Source organism: Akebia trifoliata, unplaced genomic scaffold (assembly GCF_017979445.1).
Source record: "Akebia trifoliata isolate Shusen 1 unplaced genomic scaffold, ASM1797944v1 Contig00573, whole genome shotgun sequence".
Taxonomy (NCBI): domain Eukaryota; kingdom Viridiplantae; phylum Streptophyta; class Magnoliopsida; order Ranunculales; family Lardizabalaceae; genus Akebia; species Akebia trifoliata.
The window spans coordinates 25,748-40,495 of record NW_028237110.1 but is presented as its reverse complement, the minus strand read 5'-3'; the positions used below and the strand labels follow the sequence as shown (position 1 = coordinate 40,495).

Below are 14,748 nucleotides of genomic sequence, written 5' to 3'. Positions count from 1 at the left end.
GATCATCCTCACCAAAAATCAGCCCATTCCAAAACTTCTAACTCATGTTTTGAAAAATGCTTTTGCCAAAAAGTTTGCCATTGAACCTGACCCTATATATCTCTATATATATATATTATATATAGTTTCAGGTTCAAGGACAACCATTTCTACACACATATAGACAAGTGTTTTGTCTATTGGGAAAAAATGTTGGAATGGGGGAAACTGATTTTTTCTGTGAGGATGATCTCTATGAGGGGGATCATCCTGGCCAAAAAACTCATCCCATTCCAAAACTTGTAACCCCATCAAAATTGATTTTTACAAAAATCGGATTTCTATAATTTTTCAACAAAAATTGGACGGTCTAGAATTTTCATTTAATGAGCTGATTTTTGGCAGGGATGATCTCTCATCATAGAGATCATCCTCACAAAAAATCAGCCATTCCAAACATTTTTGCCCATATAAGACAAAAACATGTGTCTATAGTGTGTAGAAATGGTTGCCTTTGAACCTGACCCATTATATATATGGGTCAGGTTCAAAGGACAACCATTTTACACACATATAGACAACATTTGTTTTGTCTTTTATGGGTTAAAAATGTTTGGAATGGACTGATTTTTGTGAGGATGATCTCTGTGATGAGGAGATCATCCTTCCAAAAATCAGCTCATTATGAAACTTTTAACCCCAATTTTTGTTGTTGAAAAATTTATGACCGTCCGATTTTTGTAAATCACTTTTGATGGGTTAGAAGTTTTGGAATAGGCTGATTTTTTGCCAGGATGATCCCTCATCAGAGAGATCATCCTCACAAAAAATCAGTCCATTCCAAAAACTTTTGGCCCATAAAGACAAAAACACACATTGTCTATATGTTGTGTAGAAATCGTTGTCCTATTGAACCTATATATATATATAGGGTCGCGTTCCTACGACCCCCATTTCGACCCTCATCGCGACACACGAAATCAGCCGTCGGATTTTGCGCAGATCAGCGGTCCAGATCGGGTGTAGCGGTACAATCGATTGTAAAATAACGAATTTTCGTTATTTGCAAACGCCTCCCCGAAAAAAAAAAAAAAAAAACAGATCTGAGATCGATCTTCGTCTGCTTCTTCACTCTGCCCTGCGTTCGAACGCTGAGATCTCCATCTTCGTCTTCTTCTTCACTCTCTTCCTCTTCGACAGATCGAATCGATCTTCGTCTTCTTCTTCACTCTCTTCCTCGTCGACAGAGAGTGAACCATCTTCGTCTTCTTCTTCCTCTTCTTCGTTTCTAACCGATCTCCATCTTCGTCGTCTTCTTCCTCTTCAAACTCACATCACCGTCTTCCTCATTTCTCTCTCTCTCTAATTCGTTGCGAAGAAACAAAGAGCTAGGCCGAACCCCAGCTCGACAGAAACCCAACTCGTCCATCCCTCCCTCCATTATCTCACTCTAACATGTAATTTACCAAGAAATTGTTTAAAATCAGTTAAGTAATGAATAATTTTGATTAGTTGTTTGCATGATTCTAGTTCTATAAATTTCCCTTTTTCCATATAATTCTATTAGCATTGGAGCATTTAAGATTTTAACATTTGGATACAGGTTGGAAAAGCATATTTTGAGCTGGTAGATTACTTAGAAGCTGATCACGCTTTTAGTCTTGCACGACGGGCATCACCTTATAGTTTAGAAGCTGTTCTTTTTGTAAGTTCCTCTCCCTCTCTCTAATCTTGGAGTTTTGTACTGTCCTAGTCCCTTAATAATGGAAATCCAAGGTGATGAAAGCAAGTTATCTTAGATTTATTTTCTTTTAGTAGAATATATATCTTAAATGGAAATAGGATTTTGTTGTTATTAAATAATTTTAGGAAGTTGTTCATTTGCATTTGGATCTTCCTTATTTTGATTTTCTTAGAATTAGGAAATCTAGTATTAGAGAAGTTTATAAATTGGGATGTAATTGTGAGAGGGAGTTGACGAATACAATTTTGGGGTTTTCTTGGGTGAGATATCCAAGTTTTTAAAATGGATGACTTTGTCTCGGCTGAGGGATTCCAATTCCCCTTATCATAGTTATGTCGATTTCATCAAGGCCACACCATGATGTGGAATCTGCTCCACCGTCTTGATTTTGATTTCAGAGCAAGTTCATTCTTTTCGTAAGGTTTGAATTACCATTATGATGTTTAATATCATAATGAGAACATCAATCACCCCCCACTGCCACTGCTACATCCATTGTTGCTACCAACTTCAACCTTTGTTTGCACTGCTGATGGATGTTCTCTAGATGAAGCAAGACCTTTTCTAGATAGAAATTTCATAGATGGAGATCAATGGCTACAACTTTAATTCTTTTTTCAATTTGTATTCTTCCTTTTTTATGTATACTTGGTGTAAGAAATAGTGATGTGGCGTTTCTCTTGTTTCTGAGTCAATATTCTTTGTTGGTGATCTTTATCTCTTATATGTTCTTTCGATGTTTGAAAATCGCAGAGAAAAGTCGCAATAGAAGACTCTCTATGACGACCAAAAGCTCCTTCAAGTTGGAACACCCCCTTGGTTTGTTCTCTCTCTCATTTAGAGTTTTTTTTCCTGATTTTATTTATGGAATTGGGATCGTTCTTGAGGCACCCCCTTTAGTTCTGTATTTGAGAATTAAAAGGGTTATTTATAAATTGGTTTTACTTTAACTATAATTCAATTCTGCTAGATGAGCATGTATTTTGTGAAAAAATTTCCCTAAAATTATCAAAAGCTCATATTTTTTATTTGGGTATGTGTTGAAATTGTGTTCTTGGTTCGAATTCACTTAATTCATGTCTCATTGTAGAGTTTAGTGGGGATTTTTGGGAGAATTAGGATTTTATTTAGGGGAAAATGGCTTACTTGAAGCATCTGTTCCTAAACATGTGAAGAGGAAGTTTATTCCTTAAAAGATATGGAAATACGTTGTAGCTTGCAAGAGAAAAAGTGTGTGGATTTGATATTGCCTTCAGTGAGGGAAAACATGAAAGTGGGATGAGGAGTTGGGTCTTTTGACCCGTGACAACATTATCACCACCACCAATAAGAGTTACCAGGTAATTTCGTTAATTGAACATCATTATACGGTTATCATTTTCTTAAGTTTGCATGTATTGGTAAATTTGTATGTCCGTTACTACAGAATCAGACAGGGTAATAAGGCCTCGATGTAGCCTAAAGCTTACTAAAGTTTACTAATTTTTGTTCTTAAAGTATAACAGATTGTTATTGACAAAGAGAGGAGATTAGCTAGGAAAACAGTATAAGTGTGATTCAATTGTTACCATAGTTGTGTTTTTTTTAATATTAAGGCCTGACAAGTGTTTGTGTGACTGAATTTTGTATATTGTTACAAATCAAATACTAAAATAAAATAGTTCATGTTTGCCTCCCTCATTGGTTTGTTCATTAGTGATTATAAGAGAGAGTGTTGGGAAAGATGAAAGCTGTGCTTGTGGCTATTGACGTTGCAATTGGTAATTTTTTGCAAGGATAGGATAATGTTGAATTACAAATAACATCTAAATTGTGTACCAATATCTTTATTTGGTGTTTTAGTATTGAAATGTTAGATCTCTTGCAGTTGGATGGTACCATCATTGCTCCAACAAGCTTCAAAGCTTGGGGTTCAGAATTGTTTCAATGGCTTGAATTCACAAAGCTGAGAGGGATTACAATTCAAGGTGAAGGTATCATCAACGGCCGCGGCTCAAACTGGTGGAAGGATTCACTGTTGTACAAACATATTGTAAATCTTTGTAATAATTTGAAATAAAAATTAGATAAATTAGAAATTGAGGACTAGAATAGACATTTGTAATTTGTATTTTCTGTATGGATCCATCTAAGGAATCTTGTAATATCACCAAAATTTTCAATAATTTTCTTATGAGATCCCAAATTATGGTTAAATGAATCACATTCCTTCATTCCATTATATTTGTGTGTTATGTAATTATTTATAAAATTGTTGTTGGTTAAATGATATATTACCTCTTTAACTTGGATGATATTTTCTCCTGATTGTTGTACCATTTGAATTTATTTTGGGAAACTCCAACTACTGATGTAAAATTTCAATTTTGTGTGGAGTGATGCATTGTTTATTATCTTCAGCTCTATTTTGAACAATATATTATAAGACTGATACACTTTAGAGTGGAACTTCACCACTTTTGCTAATGCATTCCACTTCTAAATAGTATAGTCGAGGATGATTTGTTACCATTATGACTTTTTAATAGCTTGGAGATGATTATCAGTTTCCAATCTTCATGTATGACCACATTCATGGTCTAGGAACCTTAGTACCGCCAAAGCTTATTTCATTTTTACTCCAAGTTTCATAATTTCTATCCGTAAAGAGTTCAATACGCTCATTCTGTTTTTTATGAGTTGCACTTGTGGTGATGATATGAGTTGAACCAAATCCAATTAGAGATAAAAAAAATATTTATTGTTGTCTAGATGAATGGCTGCACTCGTTCTCACCAAATACTCATACTTGTCCATGCCAAATTGCTGCTTCAAGTCCTGTAAATCTTTCCATGTCTGAATAAGGGATAAACTAAGAATTTTGCAAGGTTTTCTCAACTGTGGAAGGCAAGGTAAGATGGTCCTACTTCTCGTGCCACCTCAGTACCCCACAACTTTCCTATAATTCCAACTACCCATTTTCTTCAAGCAAAATGTCAACAACAACAATACATCAGAGCCCAATTTCTGGTATCATTTTTTTTTTTTACACAAGTCTTAGGAGAGTACTTGAATTTGAAATTAAGTGAATAGTAATAATGACTGAATTACAAAAAAAATCACTTTTCCTTAGTATCTTAATTCCAAACTATAACAGAGAAGAGTAACCATCAACAACAATATAAGGGACTTCTTGAAGTATATTATACGCACAAAATGACACAGGATCTTTCTTCGTGAATGTTTGATACCACGGATTTACCACCACATGAGCACTAGTGTTAGTGTGTGGTTCGAATGGAGGACAAAATTTACAGTGAGATTGCAAGCTTGTTTAAAGAAAGTTAGATCAGTGAGGAAGCTGATTCATGGCTTTTATCTCTGCAACACAACTGAGTTCAGGCTGCAAGTATTTCTCATAACTAACTTTCAAAGGCCCAGTTTTGACAGATTTCTGGAAGCTCAAGATCATATTCGCACACGCCCTGCATTTGAAACAACGATCAAATACATCTTAATGTAAATTAATTGCAATATCAACAACTATGGCTTCATTGCGGGGATTCACAATTTAAGAAGTTTAATAGGATTTAAGTGGCTGGACTGGAGGAGTCCATAGGTAAATTAGAGTGTGTTGAGGATCACAGGTTTGTCCTACTAGAAAGAACAAGAAGATGAATAAAAAAAACACATTATTTATTAATTTATTAAGGTTAATGAGCATACTTATTGCCCAGGAAGGTTTTATGTACTTGGGCTTTTCTTCATAGCATGTGGGGGGTGTGGGGTCAAAAATGACAAAGGGATCATGCCAACAGTTTAAAATACAGGGGGTTTCTCTAATATTATCCAAAGACCTAATGGGGTGGAACTTTTAACTTCATCCAAAAAATTGAACTCTGTGATTTGAATTGAAAATCTAAGTACTTAGTTTTTGTTTGTCCTAGCTCAATATCTCGAATGTTTAATGCTCTTAAACTATGAGAAGACAAGGAGTTTGTTGGTTCACGTAAGCTACTGGGTTTCTCACCTAACCTCACCAACTTCTACCCATCCAATCCTCAATGCTCAGCATTTTTGGACATTTTCTTAAGGATAGCCTTATCCCGGATAGTGAGATCGAATCAGGGATAGCAAATTAATCTAGTTGAAGTATGTTGACATATAAGGTATGATGATAAATCGAAAAACAATTAGGAAATGAAGTACATGCCTGAGTTGAGATTCTTCATAGCGTGTGTGTTTGCAAAGCAGTGGGGTCCAAGTTGGAGTCATCTTCAGGGTACATCTCGCAACATAGATTGCCAATGCACATAGCAAGGACGGTTTGAACTTCAAAGCCTCATATTCAACCAAGCACAACTCAATGAGGTAGAAAGATAGATGTTCAAGCTGGTACAAAATCCCACAAAGAGAAGAAATATTAAGATTGTTAGTGATTGGAAATCTTATTCATTTTGAAAGCATTACACATATATACCTTTGTGTCAGATTGAGCAGCCTTGAGAAACCTTAGCATGAACACATATGGGGTTGGTGAGTTCAATCGGAACATCAACTTCTTAAGAATTAGCTTATCCTGAAAAGGGATGCCAGTTTATTTCATCATTAAGAAAAAAATAATGGTAATAAAACGGAAAATCTGAAGATGCAGACCATTGCAAGCATTTGATCTCTTGTATATGATGGGTTTGTGCTTGCATAAAACTTCGATGCAGAATTCATTTCCATCTATTTGGGTTACTTTTACTTGTATCTACAAATTATCAGTAATCTTGTAAGGAAACATTACAACAAACTCACACCCATTTAAATTTTCGTCAAAGGAAAGATAATGGGGTACCTTGTACATCACATTTGACTGAAGAAAAGAAATGGAAGCGACGCTGCTTCATCAAACATATATGATTAAGTCCATCCTTTGAAAAAGGAGGAAGGGAATTGCTGCTGCCCCCTAATGTACTAATGTACCCATACACCTTGATTCTAATCATGTTAGCAACAGGGCGCCCTTAGAATGGCTCTTCATTGAAATAATGTCTGAATTCGTTGGGAGAAATCAACGCCTTGACGGCTGCTGTGTTATATAAACAGCATAGAAAAAAAGCAAAAAAACCTTATCATTACAACAAATAATTTTGAAAAAAAACTGGGATCAATTCCATAATGACAGATTTCTGAATTTTGGAATCAATTAAATAGAATCAAGGCATTTCAATTTCTACTACATAAGAAACTTGATGCAAACAAACATGAATGCAAATGAAGTTAAGAAAATCTCTTTTGAAACCTAACAATATCTCTGAAAAGCAAAGAATTTATCAGAAAAAAAATGTAGCCAAGTTGATGGGATAAAATGTTAAACCTGTGTTTCAATCATGCAATGTATAATATCCTCCATAGCCTTCACAAGACGCCTTTGTATATATCCAGTCTCAGAAGTTTTCACGGCAGTATCAATAAGACCTTCCCTACCACCCATAGCATGAAAGAAGAACTCTTGTGGAGTCAACCCACGTAGATATGAGTTCTCCACAAAACCACGACTTTCGGGCCCATAGTCATCTTTAGTAAAATGTGGCAATGTTCGATCAATGAAACCATAGGGGATTCGTTTACCCTCAACATTCTGTTGTCCAACACAAGCAGTCATCTGCGAAATGTTGATAAAACTACCTTTTGAACCTGCTGTCACCATTGCTTTGAGATTGTTACTTTCAGATAAACTCTTCTGGGCACTACTTCCAGCATCATCACGAGCCTTATTTAACACCTGGATGTGGTTCCTAAGTTAGAAAAATTAACACATACAAGCTAAAAGTCAAGGTAGGTCTAAAACAATCAGAATATAGTAATTGCAAACCTGGTTCACTCTGTTCTCAAATGACTCCATCATAGTTCATCCAGGTTCAGCCTCAATTCTTTTCTTGGGCAGCCCTAATAAGTCCTTTCACTTCATTCTTTGCTTTAGAAATTGTTTCATTAATTTTTTCCATGGTTGCCACATCAGCAATCATGTCCTCAATTTCAATACTAAAACCATTCTGTAAAAGCCAATAATTAACAAGCCACTGTGTGTGACCTAAAAACTTACGGGCTGCATCTGGACCAACCTCTTCACTGTGCATATGAACATGCATTTTAGCAATAACAAGCGAATTTGAAAATCAGTGTGTTCATACAATGCATACCAGATGACATGAATAAGAGTGCTTGAAAGGACCTCCCTTCTCTCTATTCGAACTTGTGTATCTCCCGGGGTTAGAAAACCTGTTTCAGATTCCAAGTGCCATGCCGAGGTTCTAATGAGATTTATCTGCTTAGGAATGATAAGATTAAACACTTGTTTTCCCGTCCAAACAGGTCTAGGCTTCAAAATTGCTGGAGTAGGTATTTTCCCGTCAAAATCTTCCCACCACATCAAAATATTCATAAAGACATCCTATGACAATTCAAGAGTAAATTAGAATCTCAAAATTCCTAGAAGGAAACAACTATATTACGATGATACAACAAAGGAAAACAATGTAGTAAGATTATGGATGACATCACCTTCTCATGATGAATGTATCTCTTTTGGTGATTTTACGACATCCTAACAGTGTATCCTGCACAATACCCATAACAGGCCGATTTGATTGAGGTGAAACTATGCATTTTGGTACCATCATGAGCTCCAAGACTTCCGCTCTGGTTTCAAATGACTGAGGAACATGCATGTTCATTTCATCTCCGTCAAAATCAGTATTGCATGGGGAAGTGACAGACAAATTCAAACGGAAAGTTGAGTACGGCATAATTTTGATTCTATGCTCCATAATAGACATCTTATGAAGACTAGGTTGCCGGTTAAAGAGGACATAGTCCCCATCATTCAAGTGTCCCTCCACCTGCAACCAATATGGAAAAAGTTCAGACATAGTAAATGTGTGAAGACTGAATCAAGAGCTGCAAACTTGAGGGAAACCAGCCTTGTATCCGAACTCCAAATGGTGATCACTGCTTTTCTTCAAGTACCGAAGATCAAGCCTCTGACCATCTTCCCTTATGATGTACTTGGCACCAGTTTTTCCAGGGGGAGGATGAGGCCCATATTCAACAAGCTCCTTCAACCTGACAGATACGGAGGATCAATTAAGAAGAGCTAAAAAAATAAAAATAAATAAATCAAATGTAATACCTTTCAATGTTATATGGTGTCACAGTTTCTGGCTAAGTTAAGTTTAAAGCAATACTCCATGGCACTCCAAGTTCGTCAATGTTTATAGTTGGATCTGGTGTGTGTGATGACGGTTCGAGCTGAAAAATCCACCCGCTTCCCCATCAAGTTACCTCTAATCCGACCTTCCTTAGCCTTAAGCCTACTGCATATGGATTTGATGGGTCGCCCTGAACGTTGAGTAGCCTGCACAGTAAAAACCCCTCTTAGTTGACCTCCAAAAGCAAACATCAAGATTTTATTGGATGCTCTTAGTCATGCACACTTACCCTTGGCTGACCCGGCAACTCATTATCAAAATAAGTAGCTATATGGAACTGCAGTAACTGAATGAATTCTGAAATAATATGTGCAGGAGCTCCATTTCTCTCCTATTTCTTAAGGTTCTCCATTTGAGAAGAGCTGCTAAACAGAAGACAGGGCAATGAGTAATTAAGGCAAGCAAAGAAAATTGCTTCAGTAGCATTAATATTTTTACCTTATAGAAGAATGGACTTTTCGCAGCTAGGATGTGTGCATCTGTTTAGCAGGTATTATGAGATTGTTCCAGTTTCATTTTCACTGGACAGTCAGGATGTGTGCATCTGTTGTACCCATCTCCACAAAATCTCTCAGTTACTAATGAAAGACTACCCTTATGATTGTATCGAGTTGCTTTAACCCGACTGTCTGAGTCCTGTCTTTGCTGCAACTCATCACAGTCAACTTCAACAGACCCTGTAACCTTGTAAACTGGTGGTGTTTGGAACAGTTACAGATAGAGTCAATTCTTGTAAGTAGTCTAAAGCATTATCATTTTTAATTGAAGATTTGCATATACAAATGTTTGAGTTACACACTGACCTTGTTCTTTCGTAGAAGCATTGTTGGGGGTCTTGGTATTCAACTGAAGTAATCTACGTTTAGAATCTAGATCATCGTGATCCTCAACCTCATCGCGAATCCTTTTCAACTTTGAACTTGGACCTTCGACATCATCTCCACTTGCTGCAACAGGAGAAAGTTCGGGGGTACCATTTGGCTTGGTATGATTAGATGTTTCAATTGCCATTTGACTGCTAAGCTGAGGTCTAGCATGATCATGCTTTCCCTTGTAGATAATCTCTGTGACATGCCCATTGAGGTCTAACAGGAGAAAGTGTTGCTTGAATGCCACTGTCCGAGGACTTTCTCTGCTGCAACTCATCAGAAGCAGTATCGACATGTACACTAGATACTGAATTAATGTCATCAATAGGTTTATTTGGATCAATTACAGATGGAGTTAATTCTTGTGAAACTGCTTCGATATTCTCATTTTCAACTGTAGGTGAGGGTACAATCTCCCTATAAATCAACACCAAATAGTTAACAGTAGTAAGAAACTATACTCTGTGATCAAAGTGAAGGAAAACTACATCAGATTCCAACCCACAAGAAAACAAAAATGTAAATTCAAAGGAAAACATAACATACCCTCATTCCAAATGAAAGGCCTCATGATCGTTCTCCATGTCTTTGCCCAATTCTTGTATATCATCAATTTCTGAGGAAAAATTCATAAATAAATAAATAAGACATTACTTAAAATTTATTCAATTAAATGCATTAAATGAAGTCATTAGTTTATAAAGATACTTATAATTACCTTGAATACAATCTTTTTTCTTTCTATTTGGATTCACAGGACATATTCGCTTATCGTGTCCAAGTTTATGACAGAATGCATTTTCTTTTCTTCTTTTGTTGGCTCAACTCAATATTGCTTTTCAACCGACCCGTAGTATCAACTTTTTCTTTTCCCTTGTCATCCTTCTTTCTACCCTTTGTTTGCGTGACATTCGGGTCTAAAAGTAATTGAGATAGGTTACATTTTCCTTTTTCATGTGCCTCTTCATTCGGTTGAGCAACAATTTCTGTCATTTCTTCCATTTTAATTGCATAAATTTGTTTCGACAAATCATTTACGGCATTCGTGAAAAATGCGTATGCTTTCATTGAAGATGATGCATAACTGGCTAATGTAGTTGCCTGTTTACACATATTGCCATATCTTAATGCTTCGGAAGGTTCATAACCATCGATTGTTACTTGTACATCCATCACCCTAAATTTATTGGCCCCTTGTCTCCATCTCTCAATAATAAAGTGTGATGGTATAACATCAATGTCAAGATGTGTGAACACCTTTAAAAAATGCCGACAAACAATTCCAAGAAACTCAAATTTTTTACACCCGCATGTACCCTCGTAGGTATCCACATTTATTTTCAAAATAAAGTCATCAGGCTCGCCCAAACTTTGTTTTTACAAAAAACGTCTGAATTCCTTCTTCCATCTCCCTTCTTTCAACTTTATATCGGAAAACTTGGACCCATTCTTCCTTTAATTTTTCAAATATACTTCTCGTATAAACTGTTGATGCATGTTTCAAAAGCAAGTCGTTGTCATTGACACATCGAAACTTGTGCTCTATCTCATAATCTTCATCACTCTCCTTTTTCAAAATATTCTTCAAAGCTTCTTCATACTTCACAACAAATTCTCTGAGATTTGTTGTCGAATTAACAAATCCATCAAAAAATGCATTGATGCTTTCGCTACGCCCAGTGGTATTCATACCAGCAAAAAAAGTTGTTCGATTATAAGTAGGCACCCAAGATTCCCGTATTTCAAACAGGTGTTGCAACCATTCATTTTCTTCTAATCCATTTTCCTGAATCACGTTATGCCACTGTTTTTCGAACTCTTCCCCAGAATATGTCGACCAAATACATTTTTCTATCCTACTTCTGAAAGTAGAATTTTCAAAGTATTTATGAGACAATTTCTCTGCAAATTTCTTCCGAATGTGCCAAATACATAGACGATAACGACTATTGGGAAAAACTTTGGCAATTGCATTCCTCATTGCCAAGTCCTGGTCTGTGATTATTGAAATTGGATGTTTTCCTCTCATAGCTTTAAGCCACATCTCGAACAACCATACAAAAGTAGTCTCTGAATCATCTCCTAGAAGAGCGCATCCAAATTGGATAGATTGAAAATGATGATTGACTCTAGTAAACGGGACGAACGGCATCTTGTACTTATTTGTCTTATAAGTTGTGTCAAATGTAACCACATCACCGAAATATTCATATGACAATCTTGACCTCGCATCCACCCAAAAAAAATTAACTGCTCTCCCATCTTCATCACATTGTATCCCATAGAAAAATTATGGATTTTCATTCTGTTTTTCAATAAAGTACTCAAGTACACATTGTGCATCGCCTCTTTCTAAATCCTGTCGCCTAACATTTCGAAGGTGATTGTAACAGTCTCTAACATCAAAACCGATCATATCTCCACGAAGAATTGATGGAACTTTATTAATTTGAATGTTTTGATTATGAAATGTTTCTGTTAGATCCTTAGCTACGCTCGGCATATTTCGATTCAACTTCATTTTCATTCTCCTCGATGGCGTGACAACCTTGTGATTATGATCATCGTTGAAAACCGACACTCTCCATTTTACTGCACGTTGGTCGAATACAATGCGCATGTTTGCTTCACATCCACATTTAAAAGTAGAACAACTTCTTACAATTCTCTTCTTCCCCTTTTCATTCTCATCTGTTATCGCATCTTCTTTTATCCTCGATGTATATTTGCCTTCATGTATGCAAACATATCTTATCCCAGTCACCGCATTTGAACCTCTTATCGTCCTAGAACTACTTCGTACACGAATGCAAAACCCTTCTTGACATCCGTATTCTTCATAGTATTTTTTTGCTTCCTCAGTTGAATCAAAAACCATCCCAACATATGGTGCATTTAACTTTCGAACATCTTTGTTAGGACTGAGGCAATCAACACGTTCCCCAATATCTACTTCCATAATCGAAGATGATCCCACATTTTCATTCACATGTACACTCCCACACTTGTCAACGTCAATCGTATCCATGAAGAATTATCTAAAACAAATTAACAAAGTCCCAGTTAAGGTTAACTAAAATATATTGAAATTTCTATTTATTCAACATCTAAATAATAATACAAAAGTAGTTGCCAACTCATGTTTCTTACATTCAAATCAATAATACTCGAAGCTATCTAAAAGAATAAATGGAAAGCCATTTCTAAAATCCTCAAAAGGATTAGTGGCATGTGTGTCAAATAGCTAGTTAACTTACCCCGAAAAGCCTTAGAAAATATGACCAAATCTCTAAGGCCACTTGTAATGAATGAGTAAGTGATCTACATTTACTTATTACATCCCCAATTTCATAAATAATTTATCACACCCTAGTTAAATATTAAAACACACAATCCAAACATTACAAAAGCTTGGTTCAACTAATTATTTCAACATTACAAAGCGTCATAACACATTGAAACAACTTTAGCAGTCATTTACAATTAGGATTAGGCTTATATAAAATCCTAAATCTAATAAATAGAAATCTTTATAAATAAATAAAAAGACAAAATAATGAGAGAGTGTGTTTCTATTGGCACCCCAACTTTTACCTATTCTCAACATTACAAAGTGTTATAACACATTGAAACAACTTCAACAGTTAATTACAATTAGGCTTAGGCCCATATAAAATCTTAAATCTAACAAATAGAAATCTAAAACAAAACAAAAAATTTGAGAGTGTGTTTCTATTGGCACCTCAATTTTCACTTATTCTCAATGATGACTTTTTTTTTAAGGGGTGAATCTCCATTTCGTACCCTGAATATGACAAAATTTCGGATTCGGTACAGTGTTCATTTTAACTCCCAAAACATGTTTTTATAGTTAATTCGTCACTTTTATAATGTACGAATTCATGAATGCTGTCAGTTTTATAGTCTATGAATTCATTGATAAAATACCAGCAATTTTGCCTTACCAGCGATTTCACTGGTAATTTTTGAATGAATTAGTTTGATACTAAACATGATGAATTTGCTGGAAAAACATGTTTTGGGATTTAAAATGAACAATGTACCAAAACCAAAACCCATTTGCAGTATCATACCATGTACAATGTAACAAAACCAAAACCCATATGTGTCGTACGAACACATTTAAAATGAACAATGTACCACAACCAAAACCCATTAGATAGAGTATGGCTTTCTAGGAATATCACATGCTTAACAAGAAATCCCTTTGGGGATTTTCTTCAAACATCCAGTGAACAAGCTGATTTCGTGTGTCGCGATGAGGGTCGAAATGGGGGTCGTAGGAACGCGACCCTATATATATTGTCATATTGTTTTATTTGACTTGTCTATGTAATTTCTCAATTTTTCAACTCCAATCCACTTGTTGATATTTAAGTTGAATTTTAAAATTATGAATGATAAATAAAATCATGGTTTCAAGTATATTTACAATCAACTTGGTATCATTCAAAATTGAGTAGAATATTCAATGTGAGTTGCATACATAGACAACTTGGTGGGTTTGCTAGAGTTGGCACATTAACACTTAGGATTTTATGGACTATGGGATAGGTGAAAGCAATGAGCCTATGTAGTGACAATCAGACATATTTTGTGGACTTGGGCAATCACACTAGAGGATGCATAGACCCCCATTCCACAAATATCTACGTAGACCCAACAAGTAGTGCACCTACACACACACATATCAGGCCAAACAAATAAATAGGGGGACAACAAAGTATGGCTTTCTAGGAATATCACATGCTTAACAAGAAATCCCTTTGGGGATTTTCTTCAAACATCCAGTGAACAAGCCTATTTATTTTATTGGGTTGTAAGCAACAGATGCTTAACATGTAACACCTTTGAGCTTTTTCTTCAAACACAAAGTGAATAAATTTCTGCATAATAA

General features: G+C 35.8%; 2 protein-coding genes, 1 long non-coding RNA gene and 2 pseudogenes across 5 annotated transcripts; 1 reads left to right on the top strand and 4 right to left on the bottom strand.

Moving 5' to 3' along the window:
• The first annotated feature begins 1,138 nt into the window (after positions 1 to 1,138).
• Positions 1,139 to 3,914, top strand: LOC147381326 (uncharacterized). 3 transcript variants are annotated; one of them, XR_015174656.1, is made up of 4 exons: positions 1,139 to 1,436; positions 1,583 to 1,684; positions 2,477 to 2,542; positions 3,591 to 3,914. It is a non-coding gene; the product is annotated as an uncharacterized LOC147381326 (long non-coding RNA). The 3 variants fall into 3 exon arrangements; XR_015174654.1 differs by having other exon boundaries at positions 2,477 to 3,483; XR_015174655.1 differs by having other exon boundaries at positions 1,139 to 1,465; positions 2,477 to 3,483.
• An 891-nt stretch (positions 3,915 to 4,805) lies between these two features.
• Positions 4,806 to 6,433, bottom strand: LOC147381325 (putative cyclin-B3-1). The gene is made up of 4 exons (XM_086430580.1): positions 6,359 to 6,433; positions 6,183 to 6,281; positions 5,916 to 6,094; positions 4,806 to 5,187 (listed from the first exon to the last, which is right to left on the bottom strand). Exons 1-4 carry the CDS (start codon positions 6,431 to 6,433, stop codon positions 5,052 to 5,054), a joined length of 489 nt encoding a protein of 162 aa, XP_086286706.1. The 3' UTR covers positions 4,806 to 5,051.
• A 628-nt stretch (positions 6,434 to 7,061) lies between these two features.
• On the bottom strand, positions 7,062 to 9,313 carry LOC147381324 (DNA-directed RNA polymerase II subunit RPB1-like; annotated as a pseudogene).
• Positions 9,314 to 11,184: 1,871 nt separating this feature from the next.
• On the bottom strand, positions 11,185 to 11,982 carry LOC147381323 (protein FAR1-RELATED SEQUENCE 5 pseudogene; annotated as a pseudogene).
• Positions 11,983 to 12,120: 138 nt separating this feature from the next.
• Positions 12,121 to 12,858, bottom strand: LOC147381322 (protein FAR1-RELATED SEQUENCE 5-like). Its single transcript, XM_086430579.1, has one exon. The coding sequence runs from the start codon at positions 12,856 to 12,858 to the stop codon at positions 12,121 to 12,123; it is 738 nt and encodes a 245-aa protein (XP_086286705.1).
• Between the last annotated feature and the right edge of the window lie 1,890 nt (positions 12,859 to 14,748).

Bases quoted from the DNA above. Each gene is read 5' to 3' on its own strand.
- LOC147381325 (XM_086430580.1), bottom strand. From the start codon at position 6,433: ATGGAAATGAATTCTGCATCGAAGTTTTATGCAAGCACAAACCCATCA. The intron at 6,282-6,358 runs GTCTGCATCTTC...ATCCCTTTTCAG, and splicing joins GAGATCAAATGCTTGCAATG to GATAAGCTAATTCTTAAGAA. The intron at 5,188-5,915 runs GCATGTACTTCA...TTTCAAATGCAG, and splicing joins TATGAAGAATCTCAACTCAG to GGCGTGTGCGAATATGATCT.
- LOC147381322 (XM_086430579.1), bottom strand. From the start codon at position 12,858: ATGGATACGATTGACGTTGACAAGTGTGGGAGTGTACATGTGAATGAA.